This window comes from Penaeus japonicus, unplaced genomic scaffold (assembly GCF_977035675.1).
Source record: "Penaeus japonicus unplaced genomic scaffold, GWHDUDI00000001_assembly GWHDUDI00000002, whole genome shotgun sequence".
Taxonomy (NCBI): Eukaryota; Metazoa; Arthropoda; class Malacostraca; order Decapoda; family Penaeidae; genus Penaeus; species Penaeus japonicus.
Window position 1 is genome coordinate 33,038,605 of NW_028234404.1, and position 2,500 is coordinate 33,041,104.

The window sequence follows — 2,500 nt, forward strand, 5'->3', positions numbered from 1 at the left end:
CTCTCTCTCTCTCTCCCTCTCTCACCTTGTTTCATTTCCCGTCTGCTGGGTATCCGCTCGAAGCTTCGGAAAGACGTCCCGAATCCGCTTGAAAAGGCTCGTCATCGCACCTCAAACGAATCGAAACAAGAGACAATCACCACACGTGCTCCTCCGTCGACTCTTGTCCGCACACTGAGGCCGTTGAGGCGTGGTGGCGATTTCAACGCGCGCGATGTAGTGTCCTCCGCGTAGCTTCTTACCTCTCTTCTTCTTCTTCTTCCTCTTTCTCATCTTCTTCTTCTTCCTCTTTCTCATCTTCTTCTTCTTCTTCTTCCTCTTTCTCATCATCATCTTCTTCTTCTTCTTCTTCCTCTTTCTCATCATCTTCTTCTTCTTCTTCCTCTTTCTCATCTTCTTCTTCTTCTTCTTCCTCTTTCTCATCTTCTTCTTCTTCTTCATCTCTTTTTTTTTCTTCTTGACGTTCTCCTTTTGTACGTTTTTTTTCATTTTTACTGTATTTTTTTTCTTCGCTTGTTCTTTTATTTTATTATCATCATCATTGGATTTTTTTTCTTTCCTACTTCTTCTGACCTTCCTATTCCTCTTCCTCCTCTTTTTTTCTTCATATAAACCAAATTTGTTATTGGTCCCTTCTTTCTCATTCCATTCATAATCTTATTTCCTAGAATTTCAATCCCAAACATTGCTAAATATTGAATTGAATACTAAATCAATAAGAAAACAGCTCACAAGGATGTCTGTGGCTTTATACGGAAAATGACTTGTTGGCAAATCTATACCTCCTTGTGTCTCTTTGTCTCTCTCTCTCTCTCTCTCTCTTTCTCCCTCTCTTTCTCTCTCTCTCTCTCTCTCTGTAACTTCCTTCTTTGTCTGCTGTCCTTCTCATCAACTCTCTCTTCGTCTCTCTGACTCTCTTCTCTCCTCTCTCTCATCGTCTTTCACCTCTCTCGCTCTCTCTCTCCTCTCCTCTCATCTCTCTCGACACATGAGAATCACTCATCACTCCATCTCTCTCCTCGCTCTTCTCTCTCTCTCTCTCTCGCCACTCTCTCATTCAACGAACCTCCTCTACTCGACCGCAATCCATCAGAACTCTCTCACAATCTCTCTCTCATCTCCCTCTCTCCTCATCTCCTCCATCTCTCACGCTCTTTCTCTATCTCTAGCTTCTCTCCACTCTCTTTCTCTATCAATTCTCTCAACATTCCTCTCTCTCTCTCATCCCTCTCCACTCTCTACGCGTCCTCCCTCTTCTTCTCTCCTCTCCTCTCCTCACTCTTCTTCTCAACTTCCTCTCGTCTCATCTCTTCTCTCTCTCTCTTTCCTCTCTCTCTCTCATCTCGTCCATCTCATCCCCTTAGCCCATCACTCACTCTCCTCTCCCCCTCTCTCTCTCTCTCTCTCTCTCTCTCATTCACTCTCTATCTATACTCACTTTCTCTCACTCTCGTCTCTCTATCACTTTCTCTCTCTCTCTCTCTCTCTGCCGAACTCTCTCGACTACTCCTCTCTCTCTCGCCTCTCTCTCTCCCACTCGCTCTCTCTTCTCTCTCCTCTCCCTCTCTATCTTCTCCTCTCTCGTCATCTCTCTCTCCTCTCTCTCTCTCTCTCTCTCTTACAACGGCAACTCGCTCTCTCTCTCTCTATCCACTACTTCACGTCACTCACTCACTCACTCAAGCACTCTCTCTGCTCTCTCTCTCACTCTCTCACGCTCTCTCTCTCTCTCTCTCTCATCACTCGCTAGCTCTATCTCTATCTCTCAGCTCCTCTCTCTCTCAATCTCTGTCTCCTATCCACCCCCCCCCCCCCCCCCCACCCCCCCACCCCCAAAAAACATTTTTTTTTTTGGAAAAAAACTAAAAAAAAAAAAAAAAAAAAAAAAAAAAAAAAAAAAAAACACAAAAAAAAAACAAAAAACAAACCACCAACGCTTCTCTCGCGCTCTCTACTCTCGCCGACTCTCTATCTCGCCTGCTCTCACTCAAATCTCACTCATCAAAACTCGAAGCTTTGTGCCTCTCAAATAATAAATATTGTTACTTATAAAGCAAAGAGAGAGAAAACAATCACGAAATTTTTCTTTGATTTCTTTTAGTTATGCATGCTTCGAATGTCAAGGGGAATTAAATTGCTGTGATATCAAATATTTTATTATCAAAACGCTTATGTATTTATATTTTTTCTTTTGGATTAACGAGATATTTTCGAAGCCTTAATTTTACATGTATCAACCTATATATCTAGTTATCTATGCATGTATATCTACCTATCTATATGAATGAATATATACAAATATGTATATATATATAAATATGTATATATATATATATATATATATATATATATATATATATATATATATATATATTTTTTTGTATGGGGTTGTTGGTGTTTTTACAGTGTTGTGTGTTTTGGTGTGTGTGTGTTTATATATAGATAAATAATCATTAGATTAACGCATATATACATATATACATATCTATTCGATCTATCT

At 40.4% G+C, this 2,500-nt stretch overlaps 1 protein-coding gene across 1 annotated transcript in view; it reads right to left on the minus strand.

Annotated features, from left to right (window-relative positions):
• LOC122257191 (uncharacterized) overlaps positions 1 to 311 on the minus strand; it is a 9,415-nt gene extending 9,104 nt beyond the window's left edge. The window contains exon 1 of the mRNA XM_043022296.2: positions 26 to 311. Within this exon, the coding sequence (XP_042878230.1) occupies positions 26 to 105 (80 nt within the window). The 5' untranslated portion in view covers positions 106 to 311. The remainder of the gene's footprint in view (positions 1 to 25) is intronic.
• Between the last annotated feature and the right edge of the window lie 2,189 nt (positions 312 to 2,500).